The 21,145-nt window shown below is 37.1% G+C and overlaps 1 protein-coding gene across 1 annotated transcript in view; it reads right to left on the reverse strand.

Moving 5' to 3' along the window:
* Nucleotides 1-21,145, reverse strand: part of WDR78 (WD repeat domain 78) — a 93,988-nt gene that overhangs the window by 11,518 nt on the left and 61,325 nt on the right. The window contains exons 8-14 of the mRNA XM_013962736.2: nucleotides 18,709-18,917; nucleotides 12,681-12,767; nucleotides 11,203-11,354; nucleotides 9,442-9,599; nucleotides 9,016-9,137; nucleotides 2,654-2,752; nucleotides 1,809-2,035 (exon numbers count right to left, since the gene is read on the reverse strand). Coding sequence (XP_013818190.1) covers nucleotides 1,809-2,035; nucleotides 2,654-2,752; nucleotides 9,016-9,137; nucleotides 9,442-9,599; nucleotides 11,203-11,354; nucleotides 12,681-12,767; nucleotides 18,709-18,917 — 1,054 coding nt within the window. The remainder of the gene's footprint in view (nucleotides 1-1,808; nucleotides 2,036-2,653; nucleotides 2,753-9,015; nucleotides 9,138-9,441; nucleotides 9,600-11,202; nucleotides 11,355-12,680; nucleotides 12,768-18,708; nucleotides 18,918-21,145) is intronic.

A 21,145-nucleotide genomic window follows, 5' to 3' on the forward strand; every position in this document is an offset into this window, starting at 1 on the left:
TTTCATGCACTGGAGAAGGAACTGGCAACCCACTCCAGTGTTCTTGCCTGGAGAATCCCAGGGATGGAGGAGCCTGGTGGGCTGCCGTCTATGGTGTTGCACAGAGTTGGACACGACTGAAGCGACTTAGTAGCAGTAGCAGCACTCTTTCTCTCTCCCTTCCTCCCACCAACTCTATTTTATGGGTTCAGTTTCTCTGAGGATCCCTAGTACAACTTCTTAAATAATAAATGTCTTTTAAGGGAAGGATGTTTTGATCCATATGAATCCCTAGACCATAAGTGAATCTGAACAAGATTTAGAACCTTGTTCCAAGGTTCTCTAAACAAGAACCTTCTCTACTCTTACTCATCCAAAGCAATCCATTGACATTCTTATAAAAGAAGCAGTAACTTGCATACTTCTTCTGAAGAAATTTTGCCTGGGAACTACAATTTTACTAGGAAAAAAAAAATCAGAGATGACATTCCTTTAAGTAACCACTTTCTACGTTAGTCATCTCATACACAAAAATATATTGTTTTGTGTTGTACTTGAGTTTTTGGTTCAAATTGTTTTATAGAATGAGTCGTGACAAAATTTTAAAGTTACTAAACTATTATTAATCTCTAGGAAAAAAATTTGCAATTATTAATAAACCCATTGAATTTTATATCATTTATTTCAAACAAGAATGTATTTCCGTGCTTCTCCTCCTTAATAACTTGCCTAAAGGTCTACAATATTTTCTAATATTGAAATAATGATTGAAGAAGTAGAATCATTAAACACAATTCCAGCACTTTATAAACTTTCATATTAAAAAGGACGGTCCAGTCTATGGCCCTCTAATAACTTTGATGTAACACTTAAAGAAAAAAAATTAATTAAACTGCATGTTTCTTCAAATATATTTTAAAATGAGGTAAGAGAATAAGTAAATATCATTTAAAAATACTTATTTTGCTCCCTTTCTTTATCTTACTAATAAAAGGTCTTCAGTTAAGAACAAGTAGAAAAGTACCTCTCTGCATTCTTCCATAAACCAGACAATGACAAAGAATTCAAGTAGTTATGATATCCTATATCAGTCTATAAAAATTTGATGGGGGACTACCGTGGTGTTTCAGTGGCTAAGACGCCATGCTCCCAATGCAGGGGACCTGGGTTCAATCTTTGGTCAGGGAACTAGATTCCACATACTGCAACTAAGTTTGCATGCCACAACTAAAAGATCTTCCATGCTACAACTAACATCTGATGCAGCCAAATAAATAATTTTTTTTAATTGAGGAGATAGAATAACCCATTTTCATTCAAATGCTTTTAAACTATTGATACATATGATGTAGATAATTAATATATTATCCTGGCACATCACTTTATTCATAAAGGACTCTCATAGTGTGAACTATTACTTGTTTTAAAGTAATTACAGTTCTCTTGCTGCTGCTGCTGCTGCTGCTGCTGCTAAGTTGCGTCAGTCGTGTCCTACTCTGTGCAACCCCATAGACGGCAGCCTACAAGGCTCCGCCATCCCTGGGATTCTCCAGGCAACAACACTGGTGTGGGTTGCCATTTCCTTCTCCAATGCATGGAGGTGAAAAGTGAAAGTGAAGTCACTGTCATGTCTGACTCAGCGACCCCATGGACTGCAGCGCACCAGGCTCCTCTGTCCATGGGATTTTCCAGGCAAGAGTACTGGAGTGGGGTGCCATTGCCTTCTCCAACAGTTCTCTCAAAACCATCAGGCATCATTTAGATGGAACTGCAATTATATTCTACTTTTATTATCTACAATTATCTTCAAGAAAAATGTTAATATTTACGTGCTGATGTGAAGGTCCCAAATCTCCACTCTGCTCTCATTTGCAGCTGCAAATATGTAGGATGATTTTGGAGACCAGGCAATATCATAAACAACATAAGTAGTTGGATAAAAACTCAAAAATGGTTTGAGATTCTCATGTTGCCATATAATAACACCCCAATCTGCAGAACAGCTTAAGAAAACATCATGGCAAAATGGGTTCCATGCTATTTTATACACTGGTCCCTAAGATAAGAAAAATAAATTAAAATACATAGTAAGTAGTGTTTAATGTCTTATACTTTAAATTTGACCAACAAACTTAAAACGCTCAGATTTCTAAAAGCTTTATACACCATGCATTATTGTGTAAGTATTATCTTAGCTAAGAATACTAGGTCAAAGTTGAATCTCTTCCCTAAATTATGGCATACAGAAGCATACAAATATAGTTGATACAGTACTTATTAAATATTAATATATACTATAGTATTTAAAAATATTTAGGAATATTAAGAAAAATAAACAAAAATAAAGGAGAAAATGAAAAAAACATGGTAGGAACTAGCATTTTATAATGTAGGGAATGCGTATATGCCAGCGTCAGTTTTACTTTGAGATCAGCATGTTAAATCAGCAGTCTTTTAGAAGCTAAAATTGTGATCTAATAACTTATGAAAAGAAATCAAGGATATCTAGAAGCAAAATTAAAAGCCCCGCGTACTATGGGTGTTGTATATACAAATTCAAGCTTGTATTTTTAAATCTGAAGTTATAAATTATTGCATAAAAATACTGTCTAATACTTTTTTTCAGAAATATAACAAGATAAAATTTTCCATGCCTACTGTAATTAAAACTAACCTTATGTCCTCTGTAGGTATCTAGATATTGTTCATTATATGAACAGGAACACTTGTGAATATGACCTTCTTCAGTACCAGCCAAATAGATATTTGTGTCCTAAACACAAAAAATCAGAATGCATTAACTTGTGATGTATTAGTAAATGTGCTAAACAGAAGACAGAATTCAAGATTTCTTAAAATATGTTCAAGAACCAAAACTAGAAATACCATCTTGTAGACAATTGACTGTTGTCTTTTTCTTTAGATCATGATTTTATAATAATTAAACTCCCTGAAGGATGGCTGTGCAAATAAAATACAGTTTCTTTTCTTTGCTAAAATTGAGTGTAGAACTTCGTATCCTATCTAGAAATTACATGGACAAACATTCATTTAAAATGAGCAAGAAACTTTCTAACATTTAGAGCTACCTGACAAGAGAACTAACAGTCCAGGGAAACAGTATTATTTCAGTAGAATTAATCAGAGAAGACAGATGACTTAACAAGAACATGATTCTTGCTGAGAATGAGAGAGTAAACTAGACGGAGTCTCAGACATCTCAGACGTATGTACCAAATAGGGATTTAAAATGTGTTTTCCATACTGAAGTTATAGTCAGAAAGTCTGAAAGTCAGGGCTCTATGTGGAGCTATGTCAAGTCAGCACCACCTGGTAGTATTATAGAACTGCCGAATGTCAGGCCCTGCCCCAGACCTGCTGAATCAGAATCATTTTAATAAGATTCCCAGGTAAGTTATAAGAACCCTGAAATCTGAGACACATTGCTCTAGCATATATCAGTACTTAAGAATGCAATTACTAGATCATGGGGGTCTATGTAGTTTAAATTATAAAATAAAGTCCATTTTTCCCCCAAAGTAGTATTACCAATTTACATTCAGCAGTATATAAAAGTTCCTTTTGACACACATTCTCTTCAACAGTTTGGTTACATCAGAAATCCTAGATTTTGCCATCCTATTAGGTATTAGCTTACACTGAATGGTTTTAAGTTTCATCTATGTGGATATAAACAAAGTTGAGCATTTTTATGTTTATTGGCCAATTGAATCTCCTCTTCCGTTCATATTTCTCGACCATTTTACTAATAATCTTTCTTTTTCATATTCATTTTAATAAGTTCCTAATATATTCTATTGCATACGTTTTGTCTATTATTAGGTGGCAAAAATCTTCTCCCAGCATACAGCTTTTTTTTTTAAGAACTCTTAGTGTCATTTAGTAAATAAAAGTTCTCATTTTAATGTAGCTGGTATTATATATTTTACATAATTAGGATTTTGTGCTTTAAGAAACTGTTCCTACTTTGAAGTCATAGAGATATTCTCCCATATTTTCTTCTAAAAGTTTTTACATATAAAGGAGTAGGGATCTAATTCCTTTTTTATATATGAACAATGATTATCTCAGTAGTATTTTTAAGTAGGTCATCTTTCTCTGGGCTTCCCTGGTGGCTCAATGGTAAAGAACCTGCCTACCAATGCAGGAGACACAAGAGATGTGGGTTCAATCCCTGGGTTAGGAAGATCCCCTGGAGGATGGCATGGCAACCCACTCCAGTGTTCTTGCCTGGAGAACCCCATGGGCAGAGGAGCCTGGTGGGCTACAGTCCACAGCGTCACAAAGAGTTGGACATGACTGAAACAAATTAGCACACAGATAAAGGTCTTTCTCTAGAGCTCTTCAAGGTTGCTGTCTAAAGCTGGGTTCCTCACTATATAAACCTGAGACCTCCAGGCAAGAGGTTTATTGGGAAGTTCTCTCAGAAACAACCTCTTTGAGGGAAACAGGAACAGGTAGAGATTTAAGTTAAACTATGATGTATCTGCAACAGAGTGGTCAGTCCAACCTATAATAAGCTTTGGAGCTGAGATAGCCCTTCAGAGTCCTACCTCCAGACAAAGGGGTCAAATATGTTTCCATTTCTTCCCAAACATAAATTAGTCAAGAATGATGACAGACTCAAACCAAACTAAATCAACAATCAAACTAAAGGTAAACTGTGTGAATATCACAAAAGTCAGAGATTCTAGGACGGGACAAAAAAGCAAAATTCAACAATATGCTCCCTATAAGAAACATACTTTAAATATAAAGACATAAATAGGTTAAATGTAAAAGAATGTAAAATGATAAACTGTGCTAATATTAGTTAAAAGAAAGGTGTAGTGGCTACATTAATGTCAGACTAAGTAGATTTCAGAGTAAAGAATGTTACCAGCTATAAATAAGGTCATTGTATAATAAGGGAATTGATTAATCAAGAGAACAATTCTAAACACTTATGTACTTAAAGCTTCAAGATACATAAAGAAAAAATTGATAGGATTTCAAAGGGAGAAAAGACAAATTCACAATTATGGTCAGACACTTCAATACCTTTCTGTCAATAAATCATGGAAGAAACAGGCAGAAAATCAGGAAGGATATAGTGAACTTGAACAATATCATCAACCAACATAACCTGATATTCACAGAACATTTACCCAACAGTAGCAGAATATACACTTTTCTCAAATGCAAAGGGAATATTTACAAGTAAACATCACATTCTAGGCTCTAAAACAAATCTCAATAAATTCAAAAGGATTCAGTTTATAAAAAGTTTGCTCTCTGATCATTATGGAATTGAATTAGAAACCAACAGAAAGATCCTTAGAAAAACTGTGAATGTTTGGAAACTAAATAACATGCTTTATCAGTCAAAGAAGAAATCAAAGGAGCAATATTGATGTTCTGAGCCAGCTAATTCTTTGTTTGGGTGGGGAGAGGAGGGTGGTTGTCTTGTGCATTGTAGACTGTTTAGCAGCATCCCTGGACTCTGCTCGCTAGATATAACTCTCCTCCCTACATCCCACCTCCCACAGCTGCAACAACCAAAAATATCTGAAGAAGACATTGTGAAATGTCCCTGATGGAAAGTACTCCCCTCCCTGCCCACATTGAGAACCACTCTTCTAGAGTCAAGTTGACAAGCAGATTATAGGAATTTGAGAATGAATGCAGTGACAATGTGACTGCAGTATAAAAGGGCTTCCCTGGTGACTCAGAGGTAAAAGAATCTGCTTGCAATACAGGAGACCAGAGTTTCATCCCTGGGTCAGGAAAGATCCTCTGGAGACCGGATTGGCTACCCACCCCAGTGTTCTTGCTTGGAGAGTCCCAAAGACAGAGGAGCCTGGCGGGCTACGGTCCATGGGTTCACAAAGAGTCCGACACAACTGAGTGACCACATACACGGTGATAAAAGTGAAAAATAATAAAAGCCTGAACTATGTGAATAGTAGGCTTGGACTAAAAGAACTTAGGATGATAAAACCTAAATATCATGTGGGTGATAGAATAGAATAGAGTAAGAACTCAAGTTTTGGTTTGCATAAGTAGGTGAATAATGGTATCATTAAAGAGATGATCACATTACATATAATAGAAAATATATAGGAAATGTTTTCTTGTAAGAGTCACAGTGGCTGAATTTTCTGATTCCAAAGAGCCTCCAGGTAAAAAGAATTAGGAAAGCAGAACTTTACTAACAGTGCTCTGATTTCATTTTGGTCTTGATAGGGATAATCTGAAGTGGTCTTCCAAATCCCCAGAATCATGAGAGCCACCACTCACAGTGAGATATGGAAGACTATATAGTGGATTCGGTTTCTGTCACTATGATAGAGCAGGAGAGTACCCAAGAGGGGCAAGGTGGGGCATTCAAGTTAAAATGAGCAATTGAGTAGATAATCCTTCTATTGTTGCTCAGAAATACAGACCTTTCCTCTAAAATGCAGATGAAGGACAGCCAACTGGAAAGTGCCATTTCACCTTCAGTTCAGTTCAGTTCAGTTCAGTTCAGTCGCTCAGGCCTGTCCGACTCTTTGCAACCCCATGAACTGCAGCACGCCAGGCCTCCCTGTCCATCACCAACTCCCGGAGTTCACTCAGACTCATGTCCATCGAGTCAGTGATGCCATCCAGCCATCTCATCCTCTGTTGTCCCCTTCTTCTCCTGCCCCCAATCCCTCCCAGCATCAGAGTCTTCTCCAATGAGTCAACTCTTCACATGAGGTGGCCAAAGTACTGGAGTTTCAGCTTTAGCATCATTCCCTCCAAAGAAATCCCAGGGCTGATCTCCTTCAAAATGGACTGGTTGGATCTCCTTGCAGTCCAAGGAACTCTCAAGAGTCTTCTCCAACACTACAGTTCAAAAGTATCAATTCTTCGGCGCTCAGCCTTTTTCACAGTCCAACTCTCACATCCATACATGACCACTGGAAAAACTATAGCCTTGACTAGACGGACCTTAGTCGGCAAAGTAATGTCTCTGCTTCTGAATATGCTATCTAGGTTGGTCATAACTTTTCTTCCAAGGAGTAAGTGTCTTTTAATTTCATGGCTGCAGTCACCATCTGCAGTGATTTTGGAGCCCAAAAAGATAACGTCTGACACCATCTCCACTGTTTCCCCATCTATTTCCCATGAAGTAATGGGACCGGATGCCATGATCTTCGTTTTCTGAATGTTGAGCTTTAAGCCAACTTTTTCACTCTCCTCTTTCACTTTCATCAACAGGCTTTTTAGTTCCTCTTCACTTTCTGCCATAAGGGTGGTGTCATCTGCATATCTGAGGTTACTGATATTTCTCCCAGCAATTGATTCCAGCTTGTGTTTCTTCCAGTCCAGCATTTCTCATGATGTACTCTGCATAGAAGTTAAATAAGCAGGGTGACAATATACAGCCTTGACGTACTCCTTTTCCTATTTGGAACCAGTCTGTTGTTCCATGTCCAGTTCTAACTGTCGCTTCCTGACCTGCATACAGATTTCTCAAGAGGCAGGTCAGGTGGTCTGGTTTCCCCATCTCTCTCAGAATCTTCCACAGTTTATTGTGATCCACACAGTCAAAGGCTTTGGCATAGTCAATAAAGCAGAAATAGATGTTTTTCTGGAACTCTCTTGCTTTTTCCATGATCCAGCAGATGTTGGCAATTTGATCTCTTGTTCCTCTGCCTTTTCTAAAACCAGCTTGAACATCAGGAAGTTCACGGTTCATGTATTGCTGAAGCCTGGCTTGGAGAATTTTGAGCATTACTTTACTAGCATGTGAGATGAGTGCAATTGTGCAGTAGTTTGAGCATTCTTTGGCATTGCCTTTCTTTGGGATTGGAATGAAACTGACCTTTTCCAGTCCTGTGGCCACTGCTGCAAACACTCTCTTCCAACAACACAAGAGAAGACTCTACACATGGACATCACCAGATGGTCAACACCGAAATCAGATTGATTATATTCTTTGCAGCCAAAGATGGAGAAGCTCTATACAGTCAACAAAAACAAGACCAGGAGCTGACTGTGGCTCAGATCATGAACTCCTAATTACCAAATTCAGACTTAAATTGAAGAAAGTAGGGAAAACCACTAGACCATTCAGGTATGACCTAAATCAAATCCCTTATGATTATACAGTGGAAGTGAGAAATAGATTTAAGGGACTAGATCTGATAGATAGAGTGCCTGATGAACTATGGAATGAGGTTTGTGACATTGTACAGGAGACAGGGATCAAGACCATCCCCATGGAAAAGAAATGCAAACAAGCAAAATGGCTGTCTGGGGAGGCCTTACTAATAGCTGAGAAAAGAAGAGAAGTGAAAAGCTAGGAGAAAAGGAAAGATATAAGGATCTGAATGCAGAGTTCCGAAGAATAGCAAGAAGAGATTAGAAAGCCTTCCTCAGCGATCAATGCAAAGAAATAGAGGAAAACAACAGAATGGGAAAGACTAGAGATCTCTTCAAGAAAACTAGAGATACCAAGGGAAAATATCATGCAAAGATGGGCTCGATAAAGGACAGAAATCGTATGGACCTAACAGAAGCAGAAGATATTAAGAAGAGGTGGCAAGAATACACAGAAGAACTGTACAAAAAAGATCTTCACGACCCAGATAATCATGATGATGTGATCACTAATCTCGAACCAGACATCTTGGAATGTGAAGTCAAGTGGGCCTTAGAAAGCATCACTACGAACAAAGGTAGTGGAGGTGATGGAATTCCAGTTGAGCTATTTCAAATCCTGAAAGATGATGCTGTGAAAGTGCGGCACTCAATATGCCATCTCACCTTAGGCTGATACCTAAGTTTGTTAGTTTTCTGCTTACAAGGCACAATATCTATTAACATTCTAACCTTTCGCCTTTGTTTTTGGCCACGAGACTTGTGTGATCTTAGCTCCCTGACCAGGGACTGAATCTGCACCTCCTGCCTTGGACACTGAAATCTCAACCACTGGACTGCCGGGGAAATCCCAGCCTTATATCTTAACACACTCCAATAATTAGAAGTTGTACTGAAATAATTTACCTTGGGATGAAAAGCAAAACACATTCCAGGAGCCTGTCGAGATATCAAAGCTTCGCCTTTCTTTTCCTTTTCCCCTCCTTTTTTGCTGCTGCTAGCAGTCGTTCGCCTCAAGCGCATCAAATCTTTAAAGAAAAAATAGATACCTCATCTACCACGTGAAAAAGTATTATAATATGTCCCTTCTGCAAACAATATGAGTTCTGCCATCCTTTGCATGTCATTAGGTTAAAATAAGCAAATACCAGAGTTAGATGCTTAGCAAAATGATCAAGCCTAGTTTTTCTCTTATTTAGTCAAACCTAAATTTATCACCTTTTATAATTCAGCACATAACAAGAGAAAGATAATTTGTGTGGGGGGGGGGTGGGGGGTGTATATGTGTGTGTGTGAGAGAGAGAGAGTGTGCGTGTATTTATTTATTTTTACCATGACAGTCCAGTCCTTTCCGTATAACCCATTTAGAGATTCTTCCATCCGCTGATATAGAAACTAGTATTTCTCTTTTGTCATCACCTGTTGTCCCTCGATCTTGTTCTATCCACTGCAGTTGCCATACAGGTCCCAAGTGTTTTTGAGGTGATTCACTAAAACAAGGAAAATCACTAAGTAGAAAATCATAATTTTTAAAAAGACTTGTAATACTAAGTGATAAGGACGACTCCCTAAAGCATCATGACTTAATTACAGAACGATGCTTTTATTGTTCTGAACTGGACTTCAACTTTAAATATTTTGAAAATCAGGGGGAAAAAAACCACTTTTCTAATATTCACTGATGTTTTTCTCATTTCTTACAAAACAAAAATTTTATTGCTATCATAATAGGAATATAAAAGCAAATATATCTTTCTTTTAAGAATCTACTCCTTTTACTCTACTCACTTACTTTTTCCTAGTTGTGTAAATTTGGTTTATTTAGATACATTGAATATAAGTATCTCCATTTTTACAAGGATATTTCTCATAGTTTAAATAAGTAAGTCATTTAAGTCCTATTCGAGTAAATAGTTACTTCACCGTTCTTATATTTCAGCATTGTCCACTGGCTTGATGCTCTCTAAGGCTGAGATTTAAAATTTTTCTGAAAAATTAAAATCACTTCTCAGATTACTACTTTCCTTTTGATTAATGGGTTGCTTTGTTCCTAGTACTGACTCTTGATTTTTTATGTGAATCCTCCAAAGCAATAGGGCTGAACACTTTTAAATCTAGATATATTTGATTATTTGGTAAAAGTTACGAATCTTCTGCCCGGAAATAAACACAAGGCTCACACTTACAAAACTATGCAAATAATTTCAAAATTAAGCTAAAAAACACCTGCTTTAAAGCCTATCTCCAGTTCTTCTGAAGTTTATTCAAACACTAATATGAATACATGACCTCATTTTTGCTCCACGAGTATCAGGTTTATTATAAAAACTTGAGGTATCTTTCGATCTCTTTCACCTTAAACTTTTTTTATTTTCTCAATGTGTCACATTAATTATTTCTTTCATTTATAAAATGAAAGTTCTTGAAATCTAATGCACATCATGGTGATTATAGTTAATAATACTATATTGCATACATGAAATTTGCTAAAAGAGTAGATCTTAAGTGTTCTTACCACACACAAAAAAATGGTAACTATGTGAGGTTGTTGTTGTTGTTTAGTCACTAAGTCATGTCTGACACTTTGTGATGAACTAGACTGTGGCCCACCAGGCTCCTCTGTCCCTGGGATTTTCCAGGCAAGAATAATGGAGTGGATTGCCACTTCCTTCTCCAGGTATGTGAGATTATGGATGCATTAATTAATTTGATTGCACTAATCATTTCACAATGTATACATATATTAAATCATCACATTGTACACTTAATCATGTTGTACAACCTAAATAAACTCAATTTTTATTTGTCGATTATACCTCAATGAACCTGGAAAAAAATTTAGCTTTTTAAAAAGCAGCAGCATACACCAAAAGAAGTTTGTTGGTGGGCAGGCGGAAAAGATGATAAAGAGATGTTAAAGCTGAGCATTCCAGCTGGAGAGACGTTGTGAGGAATTATCAAATGTTTGAAAGATAATGGTATCACTCTCAAAAACAGTATAAACATTCACTCAAAACTATATGACATTAATTTTTTTCTTCTCCTGAAAAAAAGTACATGTTATATATTTATCTAATTCTTGGATTTTCTCACCTACTATCCAGAACCGGAAGGTTACTGTTGTTCTGTACATTATAAATTGCAATAGTGCCATTGTGATAGCCAACTGCTAAAAGGTTAGGTGAGCCGATAGAAAAATCCACAGCAGTAACTCCATAAGGACTCTGATAAGTACGCTCTGGCCACTGAATAAAAAATATATTACAATTTAAACTTGGTTTTATAGACCACAGTACAGGAGGGTGTCATAGTGACTAAAGACTAGGCTGATGGCAGTGGGGATGTGAGGAGCGTTAACCTGCATTCAGTTCCTCCTAACTTCCTATATACATGAGAACAAAACCTCGATCGGTTCATTTCCTTTATTTTGATGAATCCTCAGAGCTCAGTAATTTTGCAAAATACAGCATGTAGCTCTACAGTAATTATCATTTTGGGTAATCTTCCAACAGGATTTTCCATCACAGGTCTACATTCTTAAAAATACAAATAATTTCCACCAAATAAATTATCCTGCATATATTCCTATCTCCCAGTATCTGTTTCTAATGCTTGTAGTATCTAATCATTTCTAAATAAGGATAGAAAAGGCCCTAGAACTTTCTAAGTTACTCTTTTCTACAACTCTGTCAAGAGTTTTATTGTTTTGTTTGAATGTCCCATTCAAACCCTTTCTTGTTTCTAACAACCTACATGGAAAAGAAGACAACTTGCTGTTGAATCCTGTCAATCCTTCCACATGTTTAAAATTGCTTCTTCCTTTCTTTTAGGCTCTATAAACCCAACCTCCTAACAGATGAGGGTTATTTATAAGAACTCCAATTATTTTTGTATGCCTTTCTGATCTTTTTAAAGTGGTCCACTTTTCATTTCTATTGTAAAGTAAAACTAAGGGTAAAGGGACCTCCCTGGGAGTCCAGTGGTTAACATTCTCTGCTTCCAATCCAAGGAGTGCAGGTTCAATTTCTGGTCAGGGTACTTAAGATCCCGCATGGTGCGATTAAAAAAAAACAAAAACCAAAGGCAAACTTGTAAGTGACAGATTGACTAGAGCTATTTAGCAAAAAACATAACTGATTCTTTTCATTTTCTTTAAAAACTCATAACAGTAAGATATTATATGAATCTATTTTACATCTATTGAGGATAACAGAAACCTATCTTATAAAGTGATGAGTTATTCAGATACTGAAAAACAATCCAATGAAACAATGTTTAAAATTTGTATTTGCAAATATTTTTCTTTATAACAGGCAGTGATATACAATAATGGTTCAGCCCTGGATCATCAGATCTAACAGCACATAGTAGTGAATTTACTTTATCCTATAAAGTATCAGAATAAGTTTTAATTATTTAATTGTTACAGATTTAAACCAAAGAAAATAAAGTCTTGCATGATAAAACTTCCTTGACTTTGCTTAATTATCAAATATGACTATCTACTACTTAACGAGAATTATGTCAACATTTAATTAAATAAAAATAGATCTTGTTCCTGCTCAAGTTACCATGGGGTTCTTTATTGACCAACAGCAGGCCAATCCTCTTTTTTGCTCCTTAAATCCAAAGTGTCCATAGCCAACAGCCAAAAGGTCCTGAAAACCAGAAAAATTTAAACTAAGAGAGGATAGCATAAAAATATTGGCAAATGTATGAAGATGTATATTAATGAACTGTGTTAAGAAGAGTGATGATATTTTAATTAAGGTTAAAAAAATACCATATGCCATCTATTTTCACTCTACATTTCCATCTTCCTAAGCAAAATCACAACAATAATCACATTTTCAGACTGAAAAATAAGTACTCAAAAAGAACCAATTGCTAACAAGCTCTTTTACATATTGAGATAATCTTCAAAAATTGTATTATTACATTATAATCTCCTATGGGTTTTTAAGGATGACCTAATTTTTTCAAATGTTAAATAGAAGACATTTAAATTTAAAGTGAGGTGCTATGGACTGAATTGTGTCTCCTCTCCTAAAAGTCATTTGTGGAAGTCCTAACCCCTAATAATATGTGATTATATTTGAAAATAGCACATTTAGGAGGTTATTAAGGTTAAACGAGTCCAGGAGGGTAGGGTCCTCATTCGATAGGATTGGGTTCTTTACAAAAAGAGGAAGAAACCTAAGAGCCCTTTCTCTCCACCATGTGAGGATACAGTCAAGCCTGGAAGAGAGCCTTACCCAGGAAATGAATCAGCCTCCAGAACTGTAAGAAATAAATTTTCGTTGTTTAAGCCACTCAGTCTACGGTGTTTTGTTATGGCAGGTTCAGCTGATTAATACAGCAGGTCATTTCCAGAAATGCTTTTATAATTGACCCTTGAACAATGAGTTTGAACTGTGTAGGTCTACTTATAAATGGATTCTTTTAAACTAATATATTGAAACTTTTTTTTGAGATTTGTAACCATTTGAAAAAACTCACAGAAAAACTGCATAGCCTAGAAATCCAAAACATTAAGAAAAGGATTTTTCATGAATGTAGAAAATGTATGTAGATAATAGTCTACTCCTTTGATAGGCATAAGTGAACATTTAATATAAAATTAATAATGTATTCATTTTATTAGTTTTATAACTTTGCTTTCAAAGAATTATATATTACCATACATATACCTCACTCTCATAATTGAAGAACTGCATATCAGCCTATCATCACAGGTAAGTAGCTTTTTTTCAGGGTAACAATGTTTCCAATACAGCATTATGAATATGACTATAATACTGTATGCCATTAAAATTTTATAACAATTCATTCATTAATGTATAGTCTAGGCTATCCTGAAGCAATCATATCAATTACACTAGGCTACCATTAAGCAATCATATTGCTGCTTCTTTGCCATCAATATATAAATCACTATACTTGAAAAAAATATGAATTTTTCTTATCTTTTCATTTTTGATGTCTAAGTAACACATGTAACATCTACAGTATTTTGCATCATCTAAGACAATACTGATATAGGCACTGACAGACAATTCATCTGTTAAATGGGTGACATACACTTAACAGTGTTGCTAAATACAGTACAGTACTATAAATGTTGATCCATTGATCTGTTGATCATAGAAAAAGCAAGAGAGTTCCAGAAAAACATCTACTTCTGCTTTATGGACTATGCCAAAGCCTTTGACTGTGTGGATCACAACAAACTGTGGAAAATTCTTAAAGAGATGGGAATACCAGACCACCTTATCTGCCTCCTGAGAAATCTGTATGCAGGTCAAGAAGCAACAATTAGGACCGGACATGGAACAATGGACTGGTTCCAAATTGGGAAAGGAGTATATTGTCACTCTGCTTATTTAACTTATATTTGGAGTACATCATGCAAAATGCTTGGCTGGGTGAAGCACAAGCTGAAATCAACACTGCTGGGAGAAATATCAATAAATTCAGATACACAGATGACACCAGTCTTATGGCAGAAAATGAAGAACTAAAGAGCCTCTTGATGAAAGTGAAAGAGGAGAGTGAAAAAGTTGGCTTTAAACTCAACATTCAGCAAACTAAGTTCATGGCATCCAGTCCTATCACTTCATGGCAAACAGATAGGGAAACAATGGAAACCGTGACAGACTTTATTTTCTTGGGCTCCAAAACCACTGCAAATGGTGACTGCAGCCATGAAATTAAAGGACACTTGCTCCCTGGAAGAAAAGCTATGACCAACCTAGACAACATATTAAAAAGCAGAGACCTTACTTTGCCAACAAAGGTCTGTCTAGCCAAAGATATGGTTTTTTCCAGTAGTCATGTATGGATGTGAGAGTTGGACTATAAAGAAAGCTGAGCCCTGAAGAATTGATCTGATCTTTTTGAACTTTGGTGTTGGAGAAGACTCTTGAGAATCTCATGGATTACAAGGAGATCCAACCAGTCAATCTTAAAGGAAATCAGTCCTGAATATTCTTTGGAAGGACTGATGCTGAAGCTGTAACTCCAATACTTTGGCCACCTGATGTGAAGAACTGGCTCATTGGAAAAGACCCTGATGCTGGGAAAGATTGAAGGCAGGAGGAGAAGGGGATGACAGAGGATGAGATGGTTGGATGGCATCACTGACTCGATGGACATGAGTTTGAGCAAGCTCCAGGAGTTGGTGAGGGACAGGAAAGCCTGGCATGCTGCAGTCCATGGTGTTACAAAGAGTCAGACACGACTGAACTGACTATAAATGTATTTTCTCTTTATTATTTTTCTTAATAATATTCTCTTTCCCCTAGCTTGCTTTATTGTAAGATTGCAGTTTATAATACATATAACACATAAAACATGTGTTCACTGACCATTTATGTTTGGTAATACTTTCAGTCGACAGTAGGCTATTAGTAGTTAAGTTTTGGGGTAGTCAAAAGTTACACTTAGATTTTTAACTGCACAACAGGTTGGCACCCCAAGCCCCCTTTTGTTCAAGGTCAACTGTATAAGTACATATGCACAAAAGTTTAATTATCAAACAAACCCAGAATTTTCTTTGTAATCAGAAAGAATACAAAGACAGTCCTCCACCATCTTACCCCCCAATCAACATCATGTCTCCACAGTTCTCTCTGTCTTACAATACTTTTCATCACTACCCTTGACATTGACAAACTCTTATTCATCTCTTTCAGACTCACCATAGATGTCAATTCTTCTAAGCATTCACAACCTTCTCTTATGTGTTCCCATGGTATTATTTTTCCTTATTAAAGCACACAGGAAACTAGTGTATGACTAGGGCCTACATGTGACTAAATTACTACTGTATCTCCAGTGCTTTAACAGAGTTTCTGCACAGAGTTAATACTCAACAAATATTTACAGAATTAATTAATAAATATGATGGATACCATCTGTCATATTTGTAGCTTCATTCAAAATTAACTTTATTCTAAATAGCAATATATTAATTTTTAGCTGTGAGTATATTCAGTTTCTTAAAATGATTCATGTCTTTATTACCCAGTTATTATTGATTTATTAAATTTCACTATCTACAAGATGTTCCTTAATATAGTTTTATAAACACAAATCCACAATAAAAGTATTTTATTTTATTCAAAATAATACACATAATTTAAGTAATGTGTTATTTCAGTCCAGTTCAGTTGCTCAGTCGTGTCCAACTCTTTGTGACCCCATGGACCGCAGAGCACCAGGCCTCCCTGTCCATCACCAACTCCTGGAGTTTACCCAAACTCATGTCCATCTAGTCGGTGATGCCATCCAGCCATCTCATGCTCTGTCGTCCCCTTCTCCTCCTGCCCCCAATCCCTCCCAGCATCAGGGTCTTTTCCAGTGAGTCAACTCTTCGCATGAGGTGGCCAAAGTATTGGAGTTTTAGCTTCAGCATCAGTCCCTCCAATGAACACCAAGGACTAATCTCCTTTAGGATGGACTGGTTGTAGCTCCTTGCAGTCCAAGGGACTCTCCAGAGTCTTCTCCAACACCACAGTTCAAAAGCACCAATTCTTCAGTGCTCAGCTTTCTTCACAGTCCAACTCTCACATCCATACATGATCACTGGAAAAACCATAGCCTTGACTAGACAGACCTTTGTTGGCAAAGTAATTAATGTCTCTGCTTTTGAATATGCTATCTAGGTTGGTCATAACTTTCCTTTCAAGGAGTAAGTGTCTTTTAATTTCATGGCTGCAATCACCATCTGCAGTGATTTTGGAGCCCCCCAAAATAAAGTCTGATACTGTTTCCACTGTTTCCCATCTATTTCCCATGAAGGGATGGGACCAGATGCCATGATCTTAGTTTTCGGAATGTTGAGCTTTAAGCCAACTTTTTCACTCTCCTCTATCACTTTCATCAAGAGGCTTTTTAGTTCCTCTTCACTTTCTGCCATAAGGGTGGTGTCATCTGCATATCTGAGGTTTCAACAAAAATTATTATAGTTTTATTTTTCATTTAAAAATTTTTATTGCAGTAGAGTTGATTTACAATGTTTTGTTAGTTTCAGGTTGATTATAGGCTTTTAATATCCATAACAATTATCATGTTTGCACACAGTACCTTATAAGGTATAGCGATAAAACAAGGCTAATTCTTAAAACATGCATAAAACAATACAGTTTAAACAAATTAGTTCTGAGGACTTTAAACATACATCAGGGACCTCCCTGGTAGTCCAGTGGTTGGGGGTCCACCTCCCAATGCAGAGTATATGGGTTCAATCCCTGGTTGAGAACTGGAATTCCACACATTGTGGGACAACACAGCCTGAGCCAAACAACAACCAAGAAAAAGATGCTGCAACTAGCACCCAGTGAGGCCAAAATAAATAAATATTTCTCAAAAAAGGACCAAAAAAAAAAGTTATTTCAGAAGCACTAGTTGAGAATCATGTCTTCAGAACCAGTTTATAAATCTCAGGAAAAAATAACTCTTATTACTCTATAATCATTCTTTTTTTTTTTTTACAAGAAAACAAACTGTTCCCCAGCTTGATGATTCATCTATTTTTCTTCAATATGATTTTTAACAGAGCAGTACTAAAGGGCATCCCTAATAGCTCAGTTGGTAAAGAATCGCCTGCAATGCAGAAGACCCTGGTTTGATTCCTGGGTCTGGAAGATCCTCTGGAGAAGGGATAGGCTACCCACTCCAGTATTCTTGGGCTTCACTGTGGCTCAGTTGGTAAAGAATCCACCTGCAATGCGGGAGACTTGGGTTCGATCCCTAGGTTGGGAAGATCCCCTAGAGAAGGGAAAGGCTACCCATTCCAGTATTCTGGCCTAGAGAATTCCATGGACTGTATAGTTCATAGGGTCACAAAGAGTCGGACAAAACTGACCAACTTTCACTTCACTTTCAGTAAAAGCAAGAACTCTGTAGCTAGATGTCTTGGTTTAAATTCTGTTTCACTTACTGGTTATATAACTTTGGGCAAGTTATCCTTTCTGTGCTTCAGTGCAACATTATGAGGAAAATAGTACCTTATTCATAGATTTATGATAATACAAGTAAAACGTTTACAATAGTGCCTGGTACATAGTAGGTGCTATTTAAGTATCCACTGTAGTATTAGTTTCTTAAGGAATCTCAAAATTATTTCGCACTTTTACAGGGTCACTAGATTAAGCTGTTATTGTTGTTATTTAGTCACTAAGTCATGTCTGACTCTTTTTCAACCTCATGGATTAAGTACATACTTCCAAATATGGTTTCTTTAAAGAGAATGCAAATTTGGGTGCATGAATTTGGTTAACATGTTAAACTAAATCAATATATATTATTTTCTTGTTCACTTCTCAACATCTGAAAGAGATTCAGCCATGTTCCAAGTACATCTCTTAAAATAAAAATGGTGACATTTTCATATTAAAGAAGAAAAAACATTGTTTTCTAGCTGTTGTATTTCCCCCTTTTTAAAATATAAACTTGTTTTCAGAGGAATTTTAAAACTAGAGGTTATATCAATTTAAATCTCTTGCCTAACAATGAGAAAAGAAAATCATTAGTGTTATACTTGGTAAGTGCCCTTAAATGCCAGAGACAGAATTATTAAAACATTTGATAACTTACTGGATTTGCTTTATTCCAGGCAAGGCTGCTCACATTAAGGCCTTTGGTTAGGTCACAGGAAAAGGACCAGAGTCGTTCCAAATTGGCTGGTATTGTTGATTGTTCTGAACTTATTTCTAAATCTTCTTCCTCTTCCTTCTTAGCTTCTTCTTCGACCACTTCAAGTTTTCCATCTACTAAAAAGTCTCCGGGCTCTTCAGGTTCTGGTTCTAAAATTAAATCAAATGAAAAGAAGATCATGGTGCTCTACACCCATCTGCTAAAGTTTCCAAAGAATAGTTATATCTACCACTGATACTTCAGACACCACTGGATCTGCTAGGTCATAACGCCCAAGGGACAGGGCACCTAGAACAGCAGCTTGAACCTGCTGCAGAATCTTCTGTTGTTCTGAGACCCACTCAAAGCTATTGGCTTTTCAGATCACTGAGTAAATGAACCAGAATAACATCCAAATGAGGAATGTGTTGCCTCTAAAATGCAAAGACGGCTTCCTTTGTGGTTCAGTCGGTAAGAAATCCGCCTGCAATGCAGGAGACCCAGGTTCAATCCCTGGGTCAGGAAGATGCCCTGGAGAAGGAAATGCCAACCCATTTCCTTCAGTATTCTTGCCTGGGAAATCCAGTATTCTTGCCTGGGAAAACCCATGCACAGAGGAGCCTGGTGGGCTACGATCCGTGGGGTTGCAAATAGTCAAACACAACTTAGTGACTACACCATTGCCAACGAAAGTAAAGAGATCCACTAGCAATATGTCTGTCTGTCTGTCTGTCTCTCTTTTTTTCATTGCAGAGGACTCAGATGCAACTGCATATCTTTTACCTTAGAAGGTGTATCGACATATTCTACTGGACCCTTGGAAATTTCACTGAGGTGGAAGGCCCCTGAAATTCTGTCAGATTTATTTCTCACCCTCCGACATGCAAATGTCTTGCCATTGAGTTTACTTCTTGTTCACTAGGTCCAATCAACATGATTCCATCAGTGTAATGGACCAGTGCAATGTCTTGCTGAAGGGAAAGCTTGCTGCAGACTAAATTATGACATAAAGCAGAACAGTGAAGGTGTACTGCTGACCTGGCCAGCTGAGAGCAAATAGCTTTGGTTTTCCCAACAGGTACTAAAGGGAAAAAGCATCAGCAGCTACACACTATGTACCACAAGTAGTGTTAGTTTGCTCAGGCAGTGAGACTCTAACTGAAACACCAGCTGCAACTGGAGTCACCACCTGGTTAAGCTTACAATAATCCACTGTTACTCTCTAAGAGTCATGTGTTTTCTGTGTAAGCCAGATAGATGAGTTGAATGGTAGGAGTCAACATTCCTGCATATTTCAAGTCCTTGATGGTGGTATTAATCTCTGAGATCCCTCCAGAAAGGTGGCTATATGGTTTACTATTTTAATAGGTATAGACAGCTCTAGTGACTTCCACTTCGCCCTTTCCTCTCAAATTAGCTCTCATTCCACAAGCCAAGGATCACATGGGGGATTCTGCCAGTTTCTAAATATTTCTATTTCAAGTATACATTCTGGAACAGGGAAAATAACTGCAGGATGATGGGTGGACACACTGTGAGATGAACCTGAACTAAAATTCTGTTGATCACCTGATTTTAAGTCCTAGTGGACCCCAGTGATGTTTTGGGTCTCCCTGTCAGTGTGAACTCAGAGCCAGTGTTCAGTAATCCATGAAATTCCTGATGATTTCCTTATCTACAATGTACAGTCCTTCTAATAAAATGCTATAGATCTTTATGGAGAAACCTGGGATAAGTATTAACAGTACACACTCTTGGCAATGTAGCATGAATCATTCTCAAAGTGACCCAGTCTCCGCTTCATTCAAGACAGTCTGGTTCTATAAACTTGCTCAAGTTTAGGAATAGGTTAAGGGGCTGTGACTTTTTTTTTTGGTGTTTCAAATTAGAAACACTTGACCTAGAACTTTATTGCTTATATAGATTAAGTTAGAATTTGTAAGATGACCATATGTTATGGGATGAATTGTTTCACTCCAAAATTCATATATTGAAGTCATAATGACTCAGAGGTAAAGAATCCACCTATGATGCAGGAGACACAGGTTTGATCCCTGAGTCAGGAAGATCCCCTGGAGAAGGGAGTGGCTGCCCACTCCAGTCACCACCTGGTTAAGCTGGTGAGGACTGGGAAATTCCATGGACAGAGAGATCTGTAGGGCTTCAGTCCATAGGGCGGCAAAGAATTGCACACGACTGTGACACACAGAGCACACACAAGAATGTAGTATGTCAGGATGCAACAACATTCTGAGAAAGGACTTTGAAGGGGTGATTACATTAAAATTAGACCATTAGAGAGGGTCCCAATCCATTGATTGATATCCTTCTAAGAAGAGGAAATTCAGATACACCAAGAGAGACAAGGGATGAACACACACAGAGAAAAGACCATGGA

The sequence above is a fragment of the Capra hircus genome, chromosome 3 (genome assembly GCF_001704415.2).
Source record: "Capra hircus breed San Clemente chromosome 3, ASM170441v1, whole genome shotgun sequence".
NCBI classification, from domain to species: Eukaryota; Metazoa; Chordata; class Mammalia; order Artiodactyla; family Bovidae; genus Capra; species Capra hircus.